Source organism: Magallana gigas, chromosome 4 (genome assembly GCF_963853765.1).
Source record: "Magallana gigas chromosome 4, xbMagGiga1.1, whole genome shotgun sequence".
NCBI lineage: Eukaryota > Metazoa > Mollusca > Bivalvia > Ostreida > Ostreidae > Magallana > Magallana gigas.
The window spans coordinates 18691879-18719384 of NC_088856.1; the positions used below are offsets into that span (position 1 = coordinate 18691879).

Consider the following 27506-nt stretch of genomic DNA (forward strand, 5'->3'; position numbering starts at 1 on the left):
ACAATAATGTTGGATTTTTTTTACTAATGTGAACTAATAATATGATACTTGGGTTTCAGAATATGTTTTTAAAATATGATTTGCCTATCAAATAACATTTTTATAAGCTTTTTAAAGCGCCCATTCTATACATTGATTTTTGTTAAAAAATCACTAAAATCAGTTTTTCTCTCTTATGAAACGGTCAATATATTAGCTTTTCTGTCAATTTATATCTTTATATAAAGTCTTCATAATACATAAAAATTAGAAATATTTTATTATTGGAAGCATAAAAAAATAATCAAAATTTCTTCAAAATTTAAGAAAATTAGAGGAAATGCGGGCTAAGCAATATCAATTTTAGTATAAATATTTATTCCAATTTAGTAGTATAAGCTGATAGACACTCTCATGGTCTATGATTTCATTGAAGATTTGAATCTTCAAATCTTAAACAAATGTCTACAGAACTATAAAGAGCTACACTTATTTTTATCACTCTTTACGTTGAGGAAAAAGGTAGTGACCTTGACCTGACCTTTATCCGAAAACAAAAAGGTCAAATTTAATTAAACTGATAGAATCATTAAGTAATATGATCCGTTTGACTGTGTCAAAATTTCATGCATTTCTTATTATAAGAAGTATGTTTGATAATGAAAAGACTCCTTCCTTAAGGAAATTAATATGGAAACTGTGATACTAAATGTTTGCCAAGAAGTAGCAAAATTCAGGTTTTTATAGATATTTTGGTGATTTTCTAGTCTACAATTTATTTTTATGCTATGGAATATGCTCTCAGCTACATGCACTTGTGATTTTACATTCCGTGTCTATCTTATTTCACACGATTATCCATGCGAGAAGGAAAATAATATGTTCATGTGTGTTTTAAAAGCAAATGTGATAGAAATGTTCTGTAAAGTTTATGTAATTTTTCAATTTTGATGAAGGCTTTTATTTTTAGAAAATTTGTATCATTCGAAGATTTAAATTTCCTTTTTTCCATCAAAATTGAAAAACAAAACTGTTGCAGAACGTAATAGTGACATCATTATATGTAAAATATTTTATTTGATGATTTTCATTATCGTTGTCTTTAAGAAGAGATTTTTTAGATAATTACTATTCTTCATGTAACTTGAAATTGCTTTTATTTTAAATTGCTGGCTTTAACATAATTATATAGTTATGGTGACGTTTATATATTTACATTTGTGATGATTGTTAAATACTCTGCAATTTATTAAAGCCTGTCGTAAGTTTTTTCAAATTGCGCTTAAAAACCATTTCCGTAAAATGATCAGGAAGAAATTGCACTTCTTTCATAATTGTTAATGCAAAACAAACGCTTATAAAAATGATAGAAGTGTTTTATTTCTGTAAAAGTCATCGATGTGCATGTATCTGCTAGGTTAAAAACCCTGATAAATTCGATATATGGCGCAATTAAGTGCAGCTTATTGTATGATTTCTGTATGTGTCGTGTCATTCCCTTTACTTAAGCACAGAAATGATATGATACTACAATACTATACGAAACTATACAAGTAAAATGTTTAAAAATGATATAAATTTTATTCGTTTACCTATACTTCTATTATGTATTGTATAATAAATCTCAGTAATTTTCTTTTGATTGGATATGCCCCCTTTGCTGGGCTTCATTTTATACAGTAGAGAATCAAGTTCTTTATTCCAAGAATCAAGGATTACATATTCAGTATTTTTGCAACTCATTTACTAACATTTCCTGCCGAATGAACTCTGCAGTCAGTCCTTCGGATATTTTGTTTAAATTGAAACTTTCTAAAAATGATCTTTTTGTTTTAATTTTTTTCTAGAAAGTCCTGGGATGGCTCTAGAGGCACGGACAATCTTAAAACAATTTTTATATGATACAACATATACACATGTATATCTAGCCATGATTCTTGATTAACACAGTCAAAGTAGATATGAGTGTACATGTACATATATTTTTGCAATGAATACAGAAAACAATGAGGTCTTTGTCAACATCGATACGTCTCGCTTCTTCACTTGGAATGGTCACATCCAATATTATTAATAGTTCAAACAAATTCATGAAAAACCAATATTTCTACTGTAAATGCGATATCAAACATATAAGTATAGTCTATATTTTCTACAGTGAGCTACACGTACAAAACAGATCTATTCTCTTAGAATTTAATACTCTGGTTATTTTCTTTGATGCCATCAACCTAAAAAAAATAAATTGAAATGTGTTATTCGGCATGTGATCATGAAGAAATTCCAAAATCAGCTGTATTATAGATTATTGGGCTATCGCATGCAAAATTCTCAATTATATATTTATGCATCTTCACTAGCCAAGGGTTACTTATCCGCGCCTGAGCGGTACGGATCGGTGCGGTGCGGATCAAAATCCCTTGGCTAACAAAGATGATATTTATGATTCACAAATTTTCTCCGCGAAATTTTAGATTTTATTCACCTAGATGATTCTCTTCCATAGAAGAAAAGAAAGAACTCTTTCATATGCTATCTTCATGAAAATAATCATTTCCTTTTCATATATTACTTGCATATTTTTCAACTTGCATAGGAACACAAATACATGTATATTTATTCAGGCACAATTCACCCTCTATGTTCATTTTTCATTTTACCTTTTTGACTATCGGCCCGTCACAGCCCATTCGGATAATCTCGGGCGTTGCCGGACACTCCAGTTGGTAGTTGTCCGAGAGCCCGTGGTCTTTCCTCGCAGCGTTGACTGCCTCCCTCAGAGCCAAGTGCACGCTAGCGGCCAACAGTAGAGGAGGCTCTCCGATCCCCTGTACAAAGAAATGCAAACACGTATGTGAGTAATTGCGCATTCGAGGCAAAAATTAACTCCATTCATTTATTTGATGGTTGACGACAGTAGCGAATTTTTGCACAAATTTATTCAACATTCTATCAGGAATTTCGGCGAAATTATCTGTAGAAGTCTTCTGAAATAATTTTTTCTGTCTTTCTGTCTGTCCTATTTGATATTCTTAAAAAAAACCCTATTGCATGAGCAGTTTTTTAATATCAAGCTACACTCCATTGCTTTACTTAAGTCCCAGTGATATGATTAAATGCACTTACTTTAGTAAAACAGTTTTAAACTTAACATTCTCTGTTAGATTAATTTCTTCGTAACTACATGTATTTAAATATGTTAAAGTTAACTTTCTTTAAACAACAAAAATGCTTTCTTTGGTGATTCATGTGGGATATGAAGGTGGCGACATTACAGAAAAAAAACCATCGCGTTAGTGGGTTATGTATTTTTTCTGCAATGATCACTACAATGTACCTTCATAACCCTCAGGAATCATTAAAAAAAGTATTTTATTGTTTATATCTACATTTTTATTTTAACAAATTGACAAATTGATAGTAAAAAGTACGAAGTAAAATGTACAAAATTACTGTAAATGTACGTCAGTACGTTGGCTAAAAAATACCAGCCAAATCGTCTCCTGTGGCAATTTGAGTCTGACATCATCATGAATATTTCGTGCAGTCCGTGATATTTCTTAGATCGATAAAGGTTACGACCAATCGATTAACGAGGGGGTGTATATATCAGTCGAGCAATGAATTAACGGTTAATTTAAATTTCTGTAGGAGATAGAGGGAATCATACTTGGTGAATGTACATATAGTTATATATCTGCTCATCTTTGCTATACATAATCCTTCTTCCTAAGAATCTACCTTCGAGGAATACAAAGGCCTCCTTTCTCCTTTGGCGTCTTTCAGCAGCGTGACGTTGAACTCCTTGGGGATATTTTTGATGCCGGGGACCTTGTAGTTACCCGGGCCATAGAGCGTCAGCTCACCCGTACTCTTGTTGACCGTTATTTTCTCAGTGGTCATTAAGCCAACCCCCTACATCATTGGAAATGAAAATAATATTCGAAAAAATTGAATGCATATTCAATCAATTATACATCTATTTATTCATGATTCATTTTAAATAATCTCAATTACATCTGCAAAAAGTTTGTGATACAAAAGTGGTATTTGAGCAATACGTTACTTTTTCATCCAAAATTAATTCAAAATAAAAAAATCTGAAAAGGCTGTCACACAGGAATAAATTATAATATGATAAATTATGTATCACAGTGTATTTATATACAGAATTCAGAAACTGAGTAAGTATTTCTATTGACCTGCACGAAGCCCCCTTCGATCTGTCCGACATCAATGGCGGGGTTCAGACTCTTCCCGACGTCAAACACGATGTCAGCGCGAAGTATCTGTCGGTAAAAATCATTACAATCGTTAAAAATAGCTACACAGGTCGACCACACAGAGATTTTTTCTTGTTGGACTGTTTGAGACTATGTGTAAATTACAAGAGCTCCAAACAACCTTTAATGTGTTTACGCTTTTGTTTACAAGTACTTGTTCGGTAAGCTAATTTACCTGACGTTTTCCCGTCCTAAATAACGTCTGACCAGATGCATTCAAACTACGTACAACATTAGATTTGTTGATTTTCTCATAAAATTAGCCTTACCTTTTACACAATACGACTTATTTAATGTTTCATGTTTTAAAATACGAGGAACCTGGCGCCTTTTCATAAACTTGCCTGACGTTTCATGTTATACAAACCGACTTACACTACCAAGTATCGATTTTAAAAATTCTCATACAACAGGGCATATATCTCACCTGACGTTTTACCTCACGTGACGTTTTCCCTAACCTGACGTTTCACACCACCTAACTGACGTGTCATCTTGCATAATACACACTGTGCCAGTACTTCATCTTACCAGAGGCGAGTTCAACAGAGCAAGCGCTCGCGAGCGCTCGCCAAAATTCCCAATACCCGCAACACAAATTTTGGCGAGCGATCGTGAGCGCTCGCTCTGTTGAACACGCCTCTGGTTTTTTCACCTCACTTGACGTCACAACTTACCTGGTGTTCTCCGGTCAGACAGTCAATTTCCACCACGGTGGAGGCGGCACCGTACGAGTTGTACAGACAGTACTCCCCCTCCCCCTGCTTCTTGGGGTCATAGCCGATCTCCCTGGACCTGTTACGTGGTAAAATCAAGAACGTTTTCTCATGTCAGATCTAAGCCAAGAATTATGAAATATCTTAGCCTTAAGTCAAGTTTACAGTCTTTCACAAAATACTTATTTAATCATAGATTTTCACTGGAAACTTGTAGGTAGCCATGATACAGGGAAACATTTGAAGTTTACTTGTAAGGTATGATAAAACATGCGGCTTACAAATTCTGACTTATATTAAGTCTAAGACAACTTCATGACCCTGAAACCATCTTTGCAACTTTTAGAAGTAAATGAAGAAAATTTTACATGTATATTGAGGATCTAAAATGCAGATGTTTAAAGTTCTATACTTACTTGTAAAATCCTGAGGCTGAAAGACTTATTCTGCTAAAATATGCAGCTTGAACCTAAATTTAAAGAAAATGAATTGTAAATGCATGTTTATGGTAATCTTGATTCAATGATCGGTGTGTGATTTAAGACATCACACCGAGCGGTGATCGGCCAATCAAAATGAAAGTATATATAAGAAACTACAATCAATTCACTTCCTTATATATACTTCGGGATTATTTTTTTCCTAGACTGAATTTTTACATTTTCCTTTACACAGTTTTAAAAAAATTGGTACCATGGAGAAGCATATTTCGTGTATTTTGTTAGATGGTGGTAATTTTTATCGGGGACTTTCTGTTGAGAGTAGACCTGATTGGCGCTAGATATTTTGTATTTTGAGAAAATGCCCTATCGTGTGCCTTTAAGTTTTGGTGTTAGCTGATGAAATACTTACTAAGTACATTTAACTTAAATATAAAAATAACATTTACTCAGAATAATTTGTCAAGAGAAAAAAATACCGATCTTTAAGAACGTTTTCCCTCTATAGTGAAAACAATTTAGACAAAACTAGAAAACTGACCAGTCAGGAAGGGCCCCGCTATGACAATTAATATAGAGAAGTGAAAAAAAATTTGAATTCCATCCTCTTTATATTAACAATGATGAAAAATAAATGCCCGGCAGAAGATGTAAAGAACTGGAATATATAGGATCTCGTGATTTGTAGTTGGATATGATTTTCATCCAACAATTAAAGTGTTTTTTTCTTGAGCCTTAGTGAGGGGATAAAACACACAAGTTGGATAAAAATCATATTATACTACAAATCATGAGATTCTATTTATCCCATATTTTATACACCGCAATCAATGTTTACACTGTTTATAAAGCTCTACATTATTTTACTTCATTATGCCTAGGCAAATCCCATTGTAAAGTCACAACTGTGGGATATCAAAAAAATATCCAATGAGTCATATCCACGGGATAAAGTGGGTTAACATGGGATGAAATAAAATTTGTTAAAAAAACAAAGAATTGATACCAATGCAATGATACCTAGGCTTTGCCTCTATTCAATAAAATTATTATAAATCATTGTGTACGGTATTTTAACCAAAATAAAATATTAATATTATATTTTAAATCCATATTTCAAAAAATGTACACAATACTACACATCATTCAAAATTGACCTTAACTTCAAAACAAAGTTCATTTGCAGACACAGGCAGTGCAGTAATTAATCTCAATGTGACAGATAAAGATAAAGCTTAGGATTTTCTTCCTGTGGAAGGTTAATTAATCCCAAAGGAAAAATATTGCACAGCCTTCCATGTATACAATGGTAACATTCTCAGCAGTTATCTCTCTTTGCCCATTCATTCTCAGCAGTTATCTCTCTTTGCCCATTTTTCTTGTGCATAGTTAGGAATCTACCCCACTACCCCAGCTCCAAACCAGAAGACATAGAGAACCAAACTTAGCATCAAAATATGTATTTCTGCCTACTGAACTACCATACCAAATTTGAACTTGATTGGGCAACCATAAAAAAAGTTATTAGAAAAAAACAGGAAATTTGTGGACAGAAGAGTGACAGACGGACGGACGGACAGAAGGACGGACGGACAGAGTGATTACTATAGGGCACCCGCAAATTCTTGCGGGGCCCTAATTATAATTTACTGATCGAAATCTTACCAGTTGTTCCCAGCTTGCCTCAGGCATGGCGTCTCTTAATGGCTGCAATCTATCTTTCAGGATTTGGCACGCATTCTGAAGTGGAAAAAAGCTCACAAATTTATTTTAGTGTTAAAACCGGACTGTCAAAGATGGTTATGAACATGAAATGTGAAACATATAAATTATGCCTGCGATGATAATCATTAAACAAAATGAGCTACATGTATGAAGTCACTGCCGTGAATGTACGCAGTGGTTTAAAAAAATATCATACTAAACTAATGGAAATATTAAGTTGCAAATCATCTGTGGAACAATTGTCAGGGTATTTTCTGAAACCCAAAAACAAAGATGCTTGTATTGTACATATGTACACAACATGTATAAGGCAACATTTACACACAGTTAATCACCATTTTATGTTGAAAGACATAATCCATAAAAAAAATCTTTAAGTATTTACACGTAAATAAACTGTTGTATATATGTACATGTACTGTGTGCATGTGCACCGAGGTGCTTATGTGATGTTTGTATCGCAAAATAAAGATCTAAACTGATCTACCATGACCGCGCCCCCGTTAAGATCCGCCACAAAACTGCCGCCTGTTTCTGTTGCGTTGGGGACGGTCACCGTGCTAGTCTCACTGATGTACACCTTCTCTATAGGAATCTCCAGTACAGTGGCCGCCACCTAGTCAAAATAAAAACGTAACAATATAAATATAAAATCTGGGGTGAAACAAAAGAGATTGTGATATATAAAATATCAAAAAGTTAAGTATATACTAAAGATTGAGAACCAATACATGATCATATATAATTGTTTCTATTGTTACATGTTTATCTGTATGTGTACATTTTGAAGGATATTCAATTAAGCATTAGTTTTACTTGAATCATCTTTGTGAAAAGACCCTGTCCCATTTCGATTCCTCCGTGTGTCACAAGTACCGACCCATCCAAATAAATATTCACCAGCGCACCAGCCTGTAGAAAAATAAAGTTATTAATTTGATGTATATCATAGACTTTTATTTGAATCAAGGTTATAGTGTCCATTTAAGATTATCATGACAATAAATTTTCCTGTACATACTTTCTCAAAAACTTAATATCTGGCAAAGGACATTCGTATTTGATTATTGAAATCAATTAAAAAATTTAAATATGATGCCACCCCCCCCCCCCGGGCGGACAATTAAGCTTCTTCACAAAATTCTAAAAAAATTCTAAATAAAGACTTCCCGAGAAACCTAGCTGTACAGATAAATTAAACCATAACAGTTTCCCCGCATAATCAAAACTACCTGGCACATGAACAAGAACGGGTAACCGATGCTAAACACACAGGACGACATGGCGATGCCTCGTTTCCGGTACTTGTTCTTGCTGAAATGACCAATTAGTGTTCGATTTAACCTAACTACATGTAAATCTGTTTTCGGTGGCAACGGAAAATATTTTTCTTAAAATCAATAATGACGCACAAGAAAGAAAGAAAGAAAGAAAGATAGATAGATAGATAGATAGATAGATAGATAGATAGATAGATAGATAGATAGATAGATAGATAGATAGATAGATAGTAACCTGTTAAACTCTTCTATTTCTTTGGATACTTCCTCAAACTTGCTCTGCGTTTTGCAATCTTCCCAACATATGGGTAGATTAAAATGTTTGAGCACCATTCCGTTGATATTCCTGTCTCCCTCTTTGTAAATATTCATCTCCCTGATCTATGGCAGGAAAACAAGCAAAATTATTTAAATACCAATTTAATATTATTCATTAATAGAAAAATATTCAGCACTTCCTTTTTTTCTTAAAGAGCAACATAAACTGGTTTAGGTTGTAGATTATTTTACCTTATTGAATGAAAGCCCTGTCTTTTTGGCAATGTCGTAAAATATACTGTGTATAATAAAGGTCCCCTGGGGCGCCCCGAACCCCCGGAAAGCCCCGTTAGATGGCAGGTTGGTCAAGCAAACTCTACCCGTTCCTCGGTAGTTTGGAATGTCAAAGGTTCCCTCCATTGCAAGCATCCCTAGCTCCAAGACCTGTTGTATGTTTGATAAAAATTTATACAGTGTTTTTTTTCTCTTGAAAGTTTCTACTTCTGGGTTTATGAATTTGTTAATTTCTGACATGTTTTCGTTCTGTCCCTTAAATCACGCAGATTTTACGTAGACCTTTTCGAACACATCGCAAAAAAATAAGCTTAAATTAAACCCGCAAATTTATTGTCACACTGCTATTTTTAGCACATATTTTATATATGTACATGTATCAATTTACTTACAAACGTACTGATCCCGTTATTCCAACCAGCGTTCGCAAACAAATCTATCGAAAGAGCTGTGACCTTCCCATCTTTCGTGTAACCAGCCTATATCATAAAGAAAAGCCAACTCTATCTCGATATAAGAGTAAACCACATTTAATAATTAAGGAATGCACCGTTATATAATTGTCAAATCATTAGAATTCGTGGTGCAATGCTCAACTTCCACTGAATACTTTGGCAGCGACAGTGAATCGGGATCCTTATCATTCGATCATTTTACAAAACAGCTTTATTACCAAAATAATGTTAATAATGATCACTGTAACTTGTGCAATTTATCATTCTAAGAAACATCACACTTCCAGCCATCTTCACAAGGCAAAGGTTTACGATCCACCTTGTTCCTCTACAGTGGATCGTTGACCCTTGGATTACGAAGATATCTTCCAGCACACCACCACAGAATTCCAATGATTCTCGGAGCATTGGCTATATATAGTTCTAATCACCTTGTACACGGCTCTAAACGGATGCCTCTTGCTGGTTGTCTTGACGTCATATGATCTCGTGTAGATGAGACGTACAGGCCGATTCACTCTTTATATAAATGCATCACAATTTATTAAATTGATGTTAATGCTTACAAGGGTAAAGAAATATATACCTATACTCAAATGTACCGTGACAACGATTACTTACCGGTACATGCATAATAAGTTAACACAGTTCATATTGCTTCGCTATTGTAACGATGTTTGTACATGTATCTTTGTATAAGTTTTTTTCATCGGATTTATAAATCTGAGAGCGTTTCAGAATGGAGATCATAATGATATGCAAATTTCATTGATATTTTCAAAAGAAATGAACACCAAATGATCAAATATCCTCGGCATTCCAATCACATTGTCAACTGTCCAACATATAGTTTGTAACTTATTCTCTAAAACCAAATGATTTTGTATTTATAGTACAAGAGCTACAAGATGCCCACAGAGTGTGTATGAGCTCTGTATTGTATGGCATAATGATATTATAAAGTTAACGTACTTCCATGCTGCAACGGCGGCTACTCCACTTGCTTCAACCGTGTCCAATGCTTTCCCGCCAAATCCTCCACCTATAATGTAAAAGGGGAGCATGTTTAAAATATTTCAGCTCTTAATATATATTAAATGTTTATTGTTGAATATTTTTACCGAAGCATATTCCTTACATTTCATATCAAACTATAATTTTGTTCACGTATGGATGCGTACGAAAATATAGAAATACATGTACATGTAGGTGTTGTAATTAAACTCACCAACTCTCTTAACTCGAACACTGACCCTGTTGAAGGGTATCCCTAAAAAGTGACCAACGTCTTTCTATAATACCAATAAATATTTTCACACACCTTTAAATTATGCTTGCATATGTACATGAATACGACTATATACTACATTATGACTTTAAAAATATCCAACGATATTGCATACATGTATATAAAAACACTATTTTTGCTGACTAATTCACCTGACAGTTTGCAGATTCCTGTGTATTGACAAACACTTCCATTTCTTTGTCCTCCCTTTTGGGAACCACCAGAGCGGAGATGGGTTCCATGTACAAGTGCTCCTGAGCACCCGTTTCTATGACGCCCTCTAACGTCATCTCCGCCTCGGCAAGGCCCTTGTCTACGTCACCACTGACATGACTCGCAACATACTCATCTAAACTGTTTTTCTCGATGGCTTCCTGAAAATCAACCACGTTTATTTGTATAATCATTATTCTACCATTTTAGTTTTAAATTGTTGCATTGTCCAAAGATTTCAAATGACGGAATTTGCATTTTAAAACTCACGTCTATTGTCAGTATCAATGGGAGGTCCTCGTACTCCACCTTCACAAGTCTCGCTGCCGATCGCGCTATTTCCCGCGTCTCTGCGATGATTCCGGCGATAGGTTGTCCATGGAAAGAAACCTACAGAAATTGAATCACATAAAACCTACAGGGATAAGACCATATTCTCCTAATTATTGGTCTGTTTCTTGTAATCAAAATGGCTGGTTGTAAGTAAGTAATTGTTTATTATAGTGACAGTGTGCATGAGATTCATATTTTACAAGGTTGTAAGAAAGTGTAAGGTACTTATCAATCAAAGAACAAAAAACATTGCTAATATTTAATTGTCAGTAAGTACTAAAGCAAGTTTGGTTATGTTTTGAATACAAAATGTTTAGCATTAATAAAGAGATGAAGGTATTTCTGACCTCTTTTTCAGCAAACAGAGGTATGTCGTGGACCATGGGACCGTACATGTTGCTTCCGGGGACGTCTCTATAATCCACATAGTCCACAACCCCGGGGACCGCCAGGGCGGCCGACGGGTCGATGGACAGGATCTTGGCATGGGCCTTGGTACTGGTCACAAACCACATCGACAGCTCGTCTGATATATAAAAAGGGTGTACCTTAAGTTGGCGACGAGATAGTGAATGGTCAACATACTACAGTGGAGTCATTTAATTTCGTGGGGGCCAATTTTCGTGGATTGTAGATTATTTGGTTATTCGTGGGGATGTAATTTCGTGGGGGGGGGGGGCAATTTTCGTGGATTGTAGATTATTTGATTATTCGTGGGGATGTAATTTCGTGGGGTGGGGGGCAATTTTCGTGGATTGTAGATTTATTTGAGTATTCGTGAGGATGTAATTTCGTGGGGCGTCGATTATAAGTTGCAGTAAGAAAACTGAATCTTTTATCAATAGTTTTTGTCGAGGATGTAAATTCGTGTGTGAGCGCTACCCACGAATACTACGAAAATTGAGCCCCACGAATCATAATGATAAGTATGCCTTTGAATTTTAAATATGATAATTTCGGCTGTTAATTATTTTTTAGTTATTAAAAGGAAAATCTAAATACATGTATTTCAGAATTTAATTTAAATATTTTCTTATTTTTTTTATACAGAACTCTTTATTTAATAGTGCCTAAAAATAGACATGACCACCCAGTCGTCGTAAATTTAGAGTTCATCTAACGATTGTTTACATACTTGCGTATTTGGGCATATCATCAATGAATACTGCCTCTCCAGATGCCAGACTTTTGGCAGCAGCATGAGGGATCGGTTTCCAGACGATTTCCTTGGCCTCGGGATTGGGGACATCGTAGTATTGCGCTCCTGTGGAAAGAGAAGGCGTCAGCCCAAACTCTGTCTTTTCTTTTGTTGACTGAAAAAAAAATTAAAACTGTTTTCTTCTACGAATTCATTAAATTCTTCAGGAAAATCAGCAAAATTATGTAGTTAACCTAGGTTTGACATTCCAATAAAATAATTTTTAAACTTTATTTCAAGTTGCAACGGTTCTTAATTGAATTTTGTTTGACATACTGATATGTTAGCATATCATACATATGTACCTGTATGGTTTCCACGATTTGCTTATACATCTTGTAGAAGAAGCCGCAGACTAGGGAGATTTTGTACTTCAGGGAGTCGGATTTGCAACCTTTCAGCTCATCAATGATGACGTCACATGCGTCCGGTATTAACTTGTCATCGAAGGCTCTGAAATAATATTAACTAAGGTAAAATGTGCCAGTGAAAAGGGGGAATACACTACTTTTCACTGACATAATTGCCAGGTCACACGTTATGTCTGTTAAATCATCACCTGAAAAGTTTGCTAAAATTGCGTACATTTCAATTTGGATAAAAAGAAAAATGTTTGCTTAGAGTGTGTTCTCTATAGAGATTGACAAAATGTCAAAAGTAAATTTGTCTTTTTACAAACCTTCCCTTTGCAAGGTTGGACACTTTTTGAAGAGAACATGGTTTGCTCTCTATATTCCCTGCACAGAACCGTAGGGTGTCGATGGTCCCTTTCTTGTCGTCTACTTTCAGTAACATGCCCGCATTTACAATGGCATAGTCCATGCCTCGGCGGAAAGGTTGTTTCGTGTACAAAACATATTCATTCTAAATGCAAATCAAAGCAGGTGCTATACAAATTAAAATACATGTATCTCTTTGCATGATTCACAATTTTCAAAGTGAACTTTTCTTTGCATGGTCCACAATTTTTAAAGTGAACTTTTCTTAGCATGGTTCACAATTAATGTAAAAAAAGAACTTTTCTTTGCATGGTTCACAATAAATGTAAAAATAAACTTTTCTTTGCATGGTTTAAAATGCTCAAATTGAACTTTTCTTTGCATGGTTCACAATTAATATTAAAATAAACTTTTCTTTGCATGGTTCAAAATTTTCAAATTGAACTTTATTTTGCATTGTTCACAATTAATATTAAAATAAACTTTTCTTTGCATGGTTCAAAATTTTCCAAATGAACTTCATTGACCAATGATACGCACCTGTTTAGTGAGAGGAATACAGACGGATACCAGAACGTCACTGGAATCCGGCGCATGGATGCCGTTCTCCACGAATCTCTCATATGTTATTTTCTTTTCTACCTCTGTAATAAATAGAATTGTTCGTTGTTTACATAATCTAGAGCTGCAATTTTCATGTTGAAACTTTTTGTTACGAAAATGTTATTTTCTACTAAAATGACTAAGAATATCATGGTTTTTGAATTTTTGTTAGCCATGTTTTCGTTGAAAAGGCCGTTAAGAAGCTTTAATTTGGGCAAAATTGAATTTTTGTCGTCCTGTACAAAAATTGCTCTGCTATATATTCCTTAGAAGAAAAATCTTTCCTCTGACAAAAATTATTGATATTTGAGAGTTGATTTTAATCAACTCTCCTATGCAGTTACTCTGACAAACCGAAAGTGAAACAGTGTTTGGACCAAAGCACCAATTATCGCCGTTGACAAGACTTATTTCTTGAAAATAACTTATAAATTCGATAAAATGTATCCTAAATCATTGTTTTTTTATAAATGCTTTGAAATTAGTCAGATTTTAAATGGTACGAACCATTTCGATATTTTTTGTAGTCGTATGTATTCTAACGCCGAGTTCATATAGTCTCGTTCAACTCGACGCTCGGCTGTCTCCGTAAATCTCCGACAAGCAGAGAGTATCTCTTCCTTGTCGGAGATTAACGGCGAGAGCCGAGCGTTTGGTTGGACGAGACTAGAGTTCAAAATTGCTTGGATCCATAAATTTTCCAGAAATATTTCTATCACTGATACATAGTTTGATTGAACTAATTCTATCTTTAAATATTACTTAACATGATTCATATGGGGTTTTATCAACATTCTTGTGTCGAAAAAGTCCAAAAGTTCATATTATAAAAAGTGTTTAAATTTAAATACAGATTAGAAACTACCCGTACTTGTAATGCAAAATAACATATCATTGATTTTAAAATAAATAAACATCGATAAAATGAACTCCCGTCAGTTCATCGTTACTTTGATTTCATATCTATCTATCTTCAAAGTTTAGGTTACATGTAGACTTATCATTCTAACAGGTCTTTCCGGCAAAGTAAAATTCAAAAATATACAGCTCATATTGCTTTTTACTTTAATTGCAATGATGTACATTTATAAATGTAACTGAATTTTATATGATATAATCAAATTGCATTTATATCAAATTTGATATTACATTATTTAACGAACTGCTTTCAAACTCTAGCAAAGATATTTCATATGTATGTGTAGTGATATGAGTATTCACTTACTTTGAGCTGAAATAAAGTTCAGTTCAGCACCAACAGCCAGCATTAAGGTCTGTAGATCATGTGGTCCCACGCTCATCAAGTGGCCCCCGAAAGTCTACGGATAATCAAAGGAGTGACAAGTCACAGATGCGCAAATTAACCAACTGATATTTGACGCACTTTCTATTTGTACTTTTTAATAAAAGGTTGTAGAAGATTTGTATAAATAATTATGGCTGGTTCGAAATTGGCGAGTTGCGAGTTAAATGATTATTTTGATGACCACTGAATTAGAAAGTTCTTAGATTAAATGTTAAAGTTAATAAAGAACTTGAACTTGAAATGTCAGCCTTAAACTTACTGAAACACAATACTAGTAATTACATAATTATCAATAATCTGTGTTCTTTAAAAAGCAATTTGTAAAATATATCTACATGCGAAGTGTTGATAATATACTCTCTAAATTATAACGTTTGATCCATATTGGTATTATAACCAATTCTTAGACTCACGGCAACATTCCTCAGCTGATCCGCTCCAACCCAGCGCAATCCCTCCAGCAAAGCAGAGAATATGTTGCATTCTTTCTCTTAACAAAAACAAAAACAACATACGACTGACTATCAACGGCAAGGACTGATACTAGCATATATTACATCATGTAATTTACATGAACCAGATTTTGAAAAAAGTACGTCTGTTTTTCATATATATTTACTTATCTACATGTTTATAAATTGCAAGTTTCAGTGGATTGACCCAATAAGAATTTTAATGACAAAACTCCAAAATTCAATCGAGAATTCACGTACGTAAGAAATAATAATCTGTTTATACCCTTCAGGTCTTTCAGCACTCCATTCAGAAACTCCTCCATCTGGGCAAACGTGACGGCCGACCCTATACTTATAGAGCTGGTCCCCTGAACGATCCTTTTTAGTTCCAAGACTTGGGTACAACAAATTATTTCTGGTGATGGCAAAGCATTGTTCCGAATTTTCGACCCTTTAAGGTAAAACATTTGAGAAAAAATTGATTTATGAACAAATGCGAACGGCGTCGACGTCTTCAGATATAGTTACACATTTTTAATATATGTTGATATGCTAAGAATCAAATTTAAACTTTAAAATTTTGAATTTGTATCACGAAATACATAATTGAAGATTATAAACAATATCCGAATAAAATACAACAACTTTATGTATCCAAACACAGAAACTCATGATTTTTTATTTATTTTTTTCAATTTGATATAAATATTTACAGAAGGAAAGTATACGAACAACTGACCAACGACAGTCTGAGAGCCCATCACAATTGTTGCTTTGGGGAAAGCTTTCTTGAGCTCCAGCAGTTTGTCCAAGGAAATGGGTCTAAACCAGGTGTAGCCACCCCCAACAAACATCGCGTTCTTTTGGCTTAACTCTGTGGATTTCTAGGAAGATATTGCATGCTTATTTCAAACACTGCAACTCGCACCTGTTTGTCCAGCCATTGGTATATTGCAATAACAGTTACTTTACGGTTTGAGTATTTGACCGATGTCAAATCACATGTAATGAAAACCGTACATATATTAAAGGAAGACAAATTATTATATACCCGATGTTACACTTATGAATAGATATTATGAAACATAGAGAGCGTAATATAACAAAAAATATCACAGGATTAGAGTTGTTTTCCACTTTGAGCATATTTTATTATAGAATAACTTCTAATATTTTTTATTCATGGTAGCAGGGATATGACAAAAACTTTCAATTTGATATTGGTAGACACTTCATAATCTAAACATTTACCTGCAGCTCACTCGGAAAGATGACATCTTGACTTTTATCATATTTTTCTGGGGTTGGTTTTTCGACAGTCTGGAAAAAAAGATGTTCAACCTATGGAACTATTATGTGAAAATATAAAAACCAACTTTCGAATAGTAGTTAATCATTGTTTTATGAGTGTACATGCATCAAAAATGTGTATCGGACTTTTGTATTGAGAGTTATATACCGTTTTCTCTGCCAAGTCTTTCTTTTCCTCGGCACTCTGTTGACATAGACCTAATCCGCAAGGACAGCTCTAAAATATTATTTGGATATAATTATGCATGTGTTTTTATAAAATTTGGTAATTTGATTAATGCCTGTTATGTCATTTACCCTTTTATTAACCATTTGGTTAAATATTTGAAAGTCCATGGAGTCACAGATCTCGATCTCAGAATTTTAGCAAGTCAGCGTGAATACACATTTATTACCTTTTTGAACGACTCCAAAATCGGCCGATACCCGGTACAACGACAAAGGTTTCCTGTCAACAAAATGACAGCAATTCTACATGTACACCATGAGTTTGTATAATATCATCACGATCATGTAATGGCAAAACAGAGCTTTGATTATATGATTTAGACGTGGCAAGTTTTCAGCTGTATATATGAGCTAACCTTCGAGCGCCCTTTCCATGTCTTCCTGCGATGGTTCCGGGTTATTCCGGAATACTGTGTACATGGTCATCACCATTCCCGGAGTACAAAAGCCACACTGGACTCCGTGGTTCTCCATCATGCTTTGCTACATGGAAACATATCTTGCATATTTTTTATCAAGGAAGGTATTTTTCCTATTATAACTTTTTTTTAAATCTTAATTGAAACTTAGATTGATGTTAATGAGGTTCGAACTTCATATTTATACAATTGGACATGAATTGTAAAAAAAAAATATCATCATGAAATAGAACTGCAAGAGAGGTGTTCTTATTCTTTTGGAAATAAATCAAAATTGAATATATAACATAAAGTAACTTATAAAATCACTTTTCCCTCCAAAATATAAACTTTTCTATATCCTTTAAATAATAGTATTGGTAGAAATTGATATTGGAGATATGTACAGTCAGATTAAAGCGACCCTTGTCTAGGTCCCGTACCTGAATGGGGTGGAGGCCGTTCCTCGTGCTTCCGATCCCCTCCACCGTGGTGACCGCCATTCCATGCAGCGAGCACAGCAACGTCAGACAGGCGTTACCGGAATAATGACGTCAACAAGGTCAAGGTCAAATCTACCAGAGATTGATTTTTGTACATGGTATGTATTATTATGTAAAAGACAGATTCAATGAATTATATTATTTTGTTATATTAATACATGTAAACAGTTAAAAAATAAAAACTTAATGTATCTGTTATCATTGTAAATGCTTTGTATTGAAGGATACATGATTTTCTTCTGGTGGTGGTTGTAGTATGAAATCATGACCGTACAGGCACCACATGCTCCCTGACTGCAGGCCTCCTTGGTTCCGGTCAGATACACTGGGTCAGAGGTCAAGGTCCTACATTATTTTGTTTAATTTTGACTTTTAAGTTCAATCAGAACACGTGTAATTGCGATGAAACAGCATAGTTACCACTGAATATGTGGATATTCACGCAATAAATAATAAAAAGGATACAATTTCGTCGCAAGTATTGAATAAGTGTCACTTTTGGATCGGGATTGTCAATGGCAATCTGTGAAATTGAAAAAAAATTACAGAACTATATTAAACTGCCTCTCTCTCTCTCTCTCTCTCTCTCTCTCTCTCTCTCTCTCTCTCTCTCTCTCTCTCTCTCTCTCTCTCTCTCTCTCTCTCTCTCTCTCATCTAAATTGTAAAGAATTAAATACTGTATACAGGGTAATTGTCACCCCGTGTAATTTTCGTCCTTCTACTCTTGCAAACAGTTTCGCCCCGTCTTGAATTCTTTACTAAATAATAGTTTACGGTCAAAAATATAATTTGACAGGTAGATCTGATGGTTCCTTGTTGACCACCGAGCCACGTTAGATATCTTAGACGGGGATGTGTCGTTTAATCAAATGCACATGAAGAAGACATTTTAAAAACATTATAAATGCCCCTTGAATGCATTTCTACATGTAGCTTACATATGTACATTTTCAAACACAATTAAAGCATCAGCTGTGAATAGAGCAGCTGATCACCGACTTAACTTTGTGCTTTGTTTTTTTGTGTTTTAGTGACAGTAATACACAATTAATTGTCGCCCAAGGTTACAATAACTGTCATTTGATACAGTGTTGGCATACTATACATCCGTGAAAAGAACTTATGAAACATTCAGGCAGAGATTGGGGTTGTACGAAAAGACAACTATATATAAAATGCATCTATTCGAATATGTGTGTGCTTTGGTTGAATTGGGTGAACGGTTTTTGTTAAAAAAAAAAAAGCCAGAGCACTGACCTGCCCTCTATTTAAGCAATATATCAATATTTTTTGCAAATTATAAATTGAAAAACCAATCTAAGATTGACATACAACTATTAATAACTTGTCTAGGTTTTTAAAACTTTTAATTTCATATCATTACATCATTGAACAGGTATACATTTTCGTTATTTTAAGTTTTTCATTAAATCACGTAATGTCATTTTTTGACTGACGCAGGGATTCTCATCAGATTTTTTTTTAAATGATTGAAAAGGGAAGGAAGAATTCTTGTCTGTACCAATAGCTTGTTGTTGAAGGCAACCCTTTTTTGAATAAGACACCTCTCTTTATTTGGATGTTATTTTATTAATTCTTTAATTATTTTTTTTGTCTTTTCATTTCTTCTAAATAATATTATTCTTAAATTTTGCATTAATCATTTTTTTTCTTCTAAATTCCTCGATTTGAGTAACTTATTTAATTTAAACATATTTTATTGAGTAATCAAATAGAATTGGTAACAGGCAAAGCCTTTGCAGGCACGAAGCATCAAGGGGGGGGGGGGCACTTTTTTGCGCAGCAAAGATTTTTCTTAAATTCACGTACAAAAAAATTGAATTAACATGGAGCTACCCCCCCCCCCCCCACACTTTTATGGGACTATGTAGAAAATTGAATTAAAATAATGAAACAAGAGTGGAAGTGAAGTTAAAAGTATCACCTTGCCCCCACCACCACCACCACCACACACACGAATTAGGATTTTCAGGATTTTGAAAAGTTATCCCTTTTCCTTTTTTTTTTTTTTTTTTTTTTTGCTTTTTAAGATTTTTTGGATGAGTCGCCCCCCCCCCCCCCACTTTCAAAAACGATGCTACGTGCCTGCTACGTGCCTGCTTTGTAAACCTCTCCAAAATACAAAATGATTTGAGTAACCTGTGAACAGTTATTTCATTTTTAGTTGAGAATCTTTCTTCGATTTCCAAAACCTCGCATATTTAATTACATACTCCCGCAAAACAAACATTGCGTGCTGCGCTGGAAGAGTTTTGTATTAACGGTCTTTTAAATATTTTTTCCTCTATGAAGCGCCTAGTACCTTTCTTGTGAGACAGTCGGCCCCTTACAAGGCCAAGGTTAATTTGTATTTTGATTATGTATTTGTTACCTGTAAATGTTTCGGCAGGTTTTTTAGTAATAGTTCATCATGTAATCAGAAATGACTATTTTGGTAGTTTACATGTATGTTTTAGTTTTCGCAATATAATTTCAATTGCTGTTTTAATTGTCTTCGTTGATCGTTCATGAATAGATTAAACATGATCATATGCAAGGTAAATTTTATCATATAGGCAATGCCTGCTATCCCACACGTTTCTGTGATATATTGCATAATAAAATGTTGTTTAAATAAATAAATAACGATGCTTTCGCAGGAAACTGCAATCATTAGTTTACATCGTCATTTGCAATAACACTTCTGACACTGTCAGTGCATTTCTTCGATTTTCGAAAAAGACATCGAATTGCCATACATTCACAAACTCTGTCGAGATAATCACAAAAAAACCAAATAAATAAAAACCACCTACCCGTTTTCCATTGACGTAGAACACCAAAACCGATGGCTCGTCTTTCAGGTTGCTCACGTACGATTTATACATTGTCTTTGTTGTCATGAAGGAACTGTAATGGTCAGTATGCTGAAACAATTGAGCTATTTTGTAGTTTAACAACACCGGTCAGACATTTTTACACCTTGACGCTGGCTGTCGTCTGCACAGAGAGAGAGAGAGAGTTTGATGTCGATCCAAGCTAAGTTCTAGAACTTTACCTTGATCACAGCGGAATTTTGTTTATAATGCGTTAGATCATTTAACAGCACTGTCAGCACTGAGCTAAAAAGAAACGGGGGAGGGGATGTGGTGATAAAGGGAGGGGGGTGTTGGGGGGAGGTAGGCAGCCACATGACACGTTTGCCATTTTACGCTTAACTCTCTTTTATGACCTTATGTAAACAATTATATGTTAGCATTAATTAGGCCCACCTCACCTGTACTTTTCATTCATTTGACCTTGTCACAGCGAGTCCGTGGTCCTCACTCCTGATTTAGAAATACAATGTACACACACTTTTGACTGGAGTATACAGGTTCTTAAACTTCTTTTCTCACCCTCATCTGGTCTGTCCCGCGGTGAACGAAAGAGATAAACTGTACCATACAGCAGTTTAACAAAAGAGGTTACCGTATTCGACCCTGTTTTTTTGTCTCTTCCAGCATAGTACTTTAAATGACGCGTTGTTCAAAATTGAACTAATCCTTTTACAGTAGATGGTAAACTTACCTATACGAGGATAAAAGAAAGCCGGGAAATACGCGCATCACTTACATCCCAGTAACATTATGTTTGTTGTTCCATTTCTGCAAGAATATATCAACACGCGTACGCGTGTATTGATTGTGAAAGGTATACTAGCTAGAGTACACTCTATTCAGGAAACAGCAAACCAAGCGTGTTTTATGATGTGTGTATACGCTGTCGGCTTGAATGAACTTGGACTTTTCCAAGAAGTTTTATGTCACAAAGGTCGGGATTAATTAATATTCATGCTACATGTAGCTATAAATATCAAGTTGTGTTGTACGCGTCTTTAATAAAGGTACCGTCCTGTATGCATCTACATGTAAACCAAACCTGGGGAGGGGACATGTTCTCTTTACCGGTATCGTTTTGAGATTGAGTTTATTAGGTGTTATAATTATAAGCAACTTATGAAAATGGAAAAGAATTTGGACTATGACATGCGCGGTGGTCCGATGGATATTTAAGTTTAGCGATGTGGGGAGGGGGGGGGGGGGGGTCCGAGGCATATTTTCGGTAATTCTTTACGTAAATTTTAGTCATTTGAATTGTCCAGAGGAGTCCGGACCCCCCCCCCCCCTCCCCCTACATCAGCGCATGAACAATGGGACACGCACGACAGGTATGAAATCTAGCTAATCAACTAAAATATAATAATTTATTACAAAAGGAATTCGAAATGAGGTCACGGTTGAAAAAGTTAGTCACTTTAAAAAACGTGAGAAATCTACTCATCCCCTATTCTTAAATCACCCCCTATTCCTAAATGTACATAGTACACACGTAAACATAGATTTTGAAAAAGCAAATATATTCAATGACAACTTCTGTCAACAATTAACCACATGTAAATGATGGAAATATTGAATTACCTAGCTGTAAACGCTACGAGTGACACACAATGTACCCTTGGCAATACCACTATTACTAAACTGTTTCAAATCTTAAAAACTAATAAAGCTTTTAGCCCCGATAAATTAAACCCAGCGCTTCTCAAACAAGCTTTATCAGAACTGAATTTGCTTGCCGTCTTAAGTGTACATAACTATTCAATCCTTCTCCTCCAAAGTTCTGCTGTTCCCAATCAATGGAAAATCGCAAACATAACTTCCGTATGAAAGAAAAAGGATCAGCAAACACAGCGAGCAACTATAGACCAATATCCCCGGGAAGTTTCTGGAAAGAAGCATTTTTCAAAACCTAAACAATTTTCTACATTTGATAAACATATTAACTCATTGTCAATCTGGCTTCCGCCCTGATGATTCTACTGTAAATTAATTGCTCACTGGTATATCCATGGGCTATTGATGAAGGCAAAGAGATAAGGGTAGTATTTTTCGATAAAATAAAAGCGTTCGACAATGTATGACATAAAAGTATCTTGCATAGACTGAGATTCATAATAAAAAGCAACTTGTCGTTTATTAGCGGTACTAAATCATACCTAAAAAAAATGTGCAATCTGATGTTTCGGTTCAGTCCCGCAAGGAAGTACTAGTAGTTTATGTACACTTCTCTTTTTTTTTATTTAAACAAATGACATAATGGTTGATTTCGATTGTAAATTTAAACTGTTAAATATCCGCAAAAGCTACTGCAAGATCGATCGGCAGTTAGATAGATATTTAAGCTAGTGTACCTCATCTTAGTTATTTCCCTTTTTAAACACAGTTCAATAAAAAAAATGGGAGTTGTGCATGTACTGAAAGATTAAAGTTTTTTACTACAATAATAAGCGTGTTCAAGAATTTGAAATTTATATCTTTAAAATTTATTTACATAACGTGATTTTCAGTCACAGCAGTTGTCAATAGAATTGGAGGTATAAATGAAATTGCAATTTTATAGAAATAAAACATCAGCTATTGAAAATAATTCATGCACAGAATCATGCAAGAAAAATATAAAGCGTCATAACTCTAAATGTGTAGAACTTTCTAAACGTTAAACTGTAAACGACCCCGGAACGTTATTTAAAATGAGGAACCTCACAAAGTAAGGACATGAAAATGCTCGGCGGATCTATATCTAGATGTTAAAAATAATCCTATCATAAAAAAATATTTTTGAATACTCTTGTAGATTTACATTTTTCTCTCACAAGATCTTCAATTTATGCTTGTGCTTTGTGTTTTTCTCTTTTGGCCCTTTTCTACCCAATTCTGTCGAAATCCGTGGTCTTTTCACACTCATTCATAAAGCCAGGATGAAGTGTTTACAATCGATGTACATAGTATTACGCTGATGAGCAAAAGGCTGTGCTCTCTGTATGGGCCGTCTAAAATTATCAATTTTAATGAGATTCATATAAAGATGTTGCAAAGTATACTTTTCATTTCATTTCATTTCATGGCATTCTCCCAAAATGAGTTTTAGCGTCTCTTTAATAATAATCTTTTATCTAAAATTATTTTGGAAACGCTTAGAAATATACTTGATTACTCTCTACAATCGAATCATGCATTCTGCAAAAGAAAAAGAACGACAATTCTGCGAGATTAAAATCAAATTACTAGTTCTAACATTAAAGCAATATGCGCAGCAATTTTCATGCTGAATTTTTTTTTTTTTTACGAAAATGTTATTTTCTACTAAATTGACAAAAATATCATAATTTTTAAAGTTCTGTTACCCATTTTTGTATTGGAAAATTCGTAAAGAAGCCTTAAGTTTATTGAAGCAAATTATAGGATTATTGTCGTTCTGTACAAAAATTGATCTGCTATATTCAGTAGAAGAGAAATCTTTCTTCTGACGAAATTAATGATTTTTTCAAATCTTATTTACCAGAAACGTTTAAGCTATATGCAGACTTATCATTCTAAAGGGTTTGTGCAGCAAAATAAAATTCTAAAAAATACAGCTCATATTGCTTTAAGGGTTTAAAGCAGGAGCGAAGATGAACAAATACTTGAGATTGCTATAATTTAAGAGTTGGTATTGATCATTTAAGCATGAGTTTTAGTGCATATTGTGATTCATTAATCAATATTAATTTTACTATCGTATCTGTTAAAACATTTTTCTATTTTGTAACATACATGTATATGTTTCCGGGTATTTCATACAAGAGTGCAAATATGTAAATTTTCAAAGTAGTTTTAATTCTATAGTATTTGGTATTACAAAGTCTTCATATTCCAAATCTATCTTTAAAATTTAAAAAAACAAGTCGCATACATGTATCATTATAAGCTGCATTTCCTCAGCAATGACGCCTCCGTCTCTCAGTACTTTCAGTACTTTCAGTACTTTGATTTTTCTAAGGTTGGTGAAGGTTCCAACCAATCGATTAACCGAGCGTGTAGATTTCAGACTTGTCAGTTTCCTGTTGCATAGCTATGAGTCACAATGGCAAGGGATAGCGAAAACGACTTAATTACGCATGTCCATGGGAAAGCAAATGTCCCATGTACGTTGTTTAATTAATAACATATTCGTAAAAAGCTTACAGTTGCTGATTTGAAGTATAATCAAATATTATTTAAACAATAAAATGCTTTCTTTGGTGCTTTTTTTCGGGATATAAGGGTAGCGACATTTCAGAAAAAATAATAATCCGCGTTAGAGGGTTATGTTAATTTTTTGTGCTATGATCGCTACATGTACCTTCATATCCATCATGAATCATCAAAGAAAGCATTTTATTGTTTATAATAACATCTTTCTTTTAACTTATTAATAAATTGATTATGAAAAGTTAGTAAAATTCACTGAATTACTGTTAAAAATGTATATAAGTACGTTAGCTAAAAGAAACAGCCAATTGAAATTGTCTCCTGTGAGACTTTAAGTCTGACATCATCATGATTATTTTGTGCAGTTCGTGACTTTTCTTAGGTCGCTTTAGGTTTTGATACATCGATAAACAGGGCGTGTCAATTTCAGTCCTATCAGTTTCTTTTCAGTTTCAGCCGCTTTAGATTTTGACAAATCGATAAATTGCATGTGCGTGTAGATTTCAGTCTGGCTGTTTCTATAGAGCTACATGTATGAATTAACTATAAGTTTCCGAAGGAAATAGAGGAAATGATACTTGGTAGATGTAAATATATGCATATACATGTATCATAATGTATATTACATATATCACACGGGTAATGCATTTGTTATTCACGATTCCCTGAATAATATATATACATTCCCGATTGCTAAAATTTTGGATCCAGAATAGGAACAATTCTATATTGTAAGCTAAGATTAGATTGCAGTGCCCTCAGATTTTATCTGTATATTCCACAGAAATCTTTACCCTCCCCATTTTATACCTGTGGTACAGGAGAAACTAATGGCCATCGTTTTGGACATCGTCCACGCTATAACGAAATACTTAAGGAATAAGGAAACATTCTTTGAGTATTATGAGGTGATAATTTCGATCAGGGCGTGATCAAATCCAATAAAGCTCGAAGGGCTTTATGATAGATTTGATCACGCCCCGACCGAAATTATCACCTCATAATATTCAAAGAATGATTCCTTATTACTTAAATTTTATAATTTTAATCCATTGTACGATTAAATATTTAAATATAAATAAGCAAACCCCGCCGGCACCCCAATTATACGCCATTTGTACTTATGGGTTATATATAGTACAAAATCGATACTTAGTGTTATCACAGGCAAAGCCACTGGAAAATGTAAATATGTTATAGTATTACAATTAACAGAATTACAATTCCATCTTATATCATTCTGTGTCATAAAATATATTCTTTTATACAAAACTGATAATATTCCAAATCAACGATTTTAAACCGTATCACCGTCATATATATATATATATATATATATATATATATATATATATATATATATATATATATATATATATATATATATATAATAACCACCCGAGTCCTCAATCTGTATTAAGTAAAACTAGAAACAAAAGATGTATGTTGCATTCTGCCACTATTGTGACTTTATTTTTTATCCCCGATAAAATTACAAATAAAACCAGATGACAAGAGCTGATTTTGTAATAATCACCTTTTACAATATCAATATGAAATTACATGCATGAATATTTGACAAACCTTGTGGTCCTGTGGTCTGAAACCGCCATGTTCTGACCTGCCGCAAGAGAGATAACTCTTGCAAACTAGATAGCAACATTATCAATTTGCATAAATCATTTAAAAAATTTCTGATTCAAAAATTTATATCATATATAAATATGTTTCGTCTTTAAGTGTAGTACTTTGCATCATATTATTGTATATATTGTATTATTTTCCTTATGATTACGAGTAGACATACGCCGATAGCTCACAAGTAAATAATGCACTTGTGATAATGGTAGTATGTACAGTTACATAAATTACTGTTAATGGACAACAGTACGTTGGATAAAAGAAACAGCCAAATCGTCTCCTGTGAGACTTTGAGTCTGAGATCATCATGATAATATCATTGCAGTCCGTGATTTTAATCGATAAACCGGGCGTGTAAATTTCAGTTCTGTCTGTTTTCATGGAGCTATGAATTTACTATACATGTATAAGATTTCCGTACTTGGTGGATGTAAATATATATTATTTGTAAGACTGTGCTAAAATTTCATTAAGTAACTTAGAAGTCTTATCCGTAGAGTTATTTAATTTACAATTAAAATCACTGCATATTGCAATATGTGTTGCATTGTTTGAGTAATTGAATAAACTTCTAATGAAATTACTTTGTAATAATCTGTTGATTAGGAAGTAGAATAAAGGGGTATGAAAACAAGAAAACATATTGACGAAAGCGTCAAATGGGCCGCAAAAAATATGATTTTGTATGAAACATCATTGGTTGTTTACATAAAAAACACAGCATAAAAAAAGAAAATAATGAGCTGGTTGTACTAATATTGATGATTAATTCGAATATATTTTCAGCAATACGTTTTGAAGTTTTTTTTTTTTTTTTTTTTTTTTTTGTT

General features: G+C 34.0%; 1 protein-coding gene across 3 annotated transcripts; it reads right to left on the reverse strand.

Annotated features, from left to right (window-relative positions):
• Window positions 1-1339: 1339 nt before the first annotated feature.
• LOC105320513 (xanthine dehydrogenase/oxidase) lies at window positions 1340-21709 on the reverse strand. Of its 3 annotated transcripts, none has more exons than XM_034448620.2 (36): window positions 21557-21709; window positions 20803-20913; window positions 18451-18508; window positions 18214-18310; window positions 17926-18034; window positions 17441-17567; window positions 17252-17304; window positions 17005-17073; window positions 16797-16865; window positions 16285-16429; window positions 15829-15996; window positions 15504-15580; window positions 15010-15103; window positions 13722-13825; window positions 13142-13326; window positions 12768-12915; window positions 12400-12577; window positions 11612-11790; window positions 11202-11321; window positions 10871-11092; window positions 10659-10722; window positions 10403-10472; window positions 9862-9949; window positions 9368-9454; window positions 8934-9125; window positions 8659-8804; window positions 8376-8457; window positions 7960-8055; window positions 7631-7759; window positions 7084-7158; window positions 5395-5447; window positions 4940-5057; window positions 4182-4268; window positions 3721-3894; window positions 2640-2807; window positions 1340-2210 (listed from the first exon to the last, which is right to left on the reverse strand). In XM_034448620.2, exons 2-36 carry the CDS (start codon window positions 20887-20889, stop codon window positions 2169-2171), a joined length of 3960 nt encoding a protein of 1319 aa, XP_034304511.2. In that variant the 5' UTR covers window positions 20890-20913; window positions 21557-21709; the 3' UTR covers window positions 1340-2168. The 3 variants fall into 3 exon arrangements, with proteins under 3 accessions (XP_034304511.2, XP_034304513.2, XP_065937611.1); XM_034448622.2 differs by lacking the exon at window positions 21557-21709 and adding an exon at window positions 21264-21472; XM_066081539.1 differs by lacking the exon at window positions 21557-21709 and adding an exon at window positions 21045-21194.
• Between the last annotated feature and the right edge of the window lie 5797 nt (window positions 21710-27506).